The sequence below is a fragment of the Aplysia californica genome, unplaced genomic scaffold (genome assembly GCF_000002075.1).
Source record: "Aplysia californica isolate F4 #8 unplaced genomic scaffold, AplCal3.0 scaffold00801, whole genome shotgun sequence".
Classification (NCBI taxonomy): domain Eukaryota; kingdom Metazoa; phylum Mollusca; class Gastropoda; order Aplysiida; family Aplysiidae; genus Aplysia; species Aplysia californica.
Window position 1 is genome coordinate 17956 of NW_004798071.1, and position 1137 is coordinate 19092.

At 40.0% G+C, this 1137-nt stretch overlaps 1 protein-coding gene across 1 annotated transcript in view; it reads left to right on the plus strand.

Annotated features, from left to right (window-relative positions):
- Positions 1-1137, plus strand: part of LOC101862379 (mediator of RNA polymerase II transcription subunit 12) — a gene marked incomplete at its 3' end in the record, with an annotated part of 50679 nt that overhangs the window by 5894 nt on the left and 43648 nt on the right. Inside the window, 1 exon segment of the mRNA XM_013088734.1 lies at positions 567-662. Coding sequence (XP_012944188.1) covers positions 567-662 — 96 coding nt within the window.

The following is a 1137-nucleotide window of genomic DNA, read 5'->3' on the forward strand; positions in this document are numbered from 1 at the left end:
ACCACGCTATTTTGAAGAATGAAACATCTTGTAGTGCTATTATCTTAAAGAACTATTTCTGACAATTTTTTAAGGCTGCGTGGTGAAATCAGGCACTGGTAAAAATAATTTGGCATTTAAAAAAATCGAATTTCTACTTTTTTGGCTAGGCGCTTTTCATGTCTATTAAAAACACATCTTACGCTCATATGACCTTATGCAGTTGCGAGCGCCGTAAAACCTCTACTAAAACTACTAAAAAACACATCTTTGAGTGGGTTTTACTGAAAAACATCTATTAAAGGCACAAAAAATGTAAATTGTCAGTTTCCACAGACTCTCATGCTAAGGAAATAACAAAACTTTGGCGGCCATTTTCTGGCAAAGTTGACCTCTGAAGCCGAGTGACCCCCACCTCCTTTAATTACCAATATCTCGATTTGTATACAGGATAAATGGATATTTTTGTAATATAAAGGTAGACAAATGAACAAGCTTTTAGATGATACCGTAACCCAATTTGTCAAAACATTGACGAGCGCCTGATTCCATCACGTTGTGACACATTTCATTCATTCTGGTTTCAGGTTAGCAGAACTGCGTGACGTGGTGTTGGAGCTCCGGAATAAACAAGACCAAGAGGCGAACGACCGGAGGGCACTGGAGCAGCAGCTGCAGCAGAAGTGCGTTTGTTTTTTTGATATATTTGAAGAAAAGATAGGATAAGATAAGATAAAATATAAAATAAGATAAGATTTTCTTCTTCTTCTTTGGTCTTCCTTGTTCTCGCTGACAGCAGTTAGACAGTCAGTCCGATGTTGCGCATAAACTGTGCCGTCTGCTTCAAATATAAGATAATATATAGATAAGAATAAGATACATCTTTATTGTTCAGACCCTGTCACATTGGTATAGTGTCACCACGTGCACACACCCATACGCACAGACACACACACACTCACATAAAACACACACAAACGCGCGCACACACACACATACCCACCCACCCACACAGACACACACACACTCACACACTCACACACAAACACACGCACTCCAACACGTACACTAACATACAAACACGTACACACACATACACACACACACACACACACACACACGCACACACACACACACTCACACACACACACATACCCA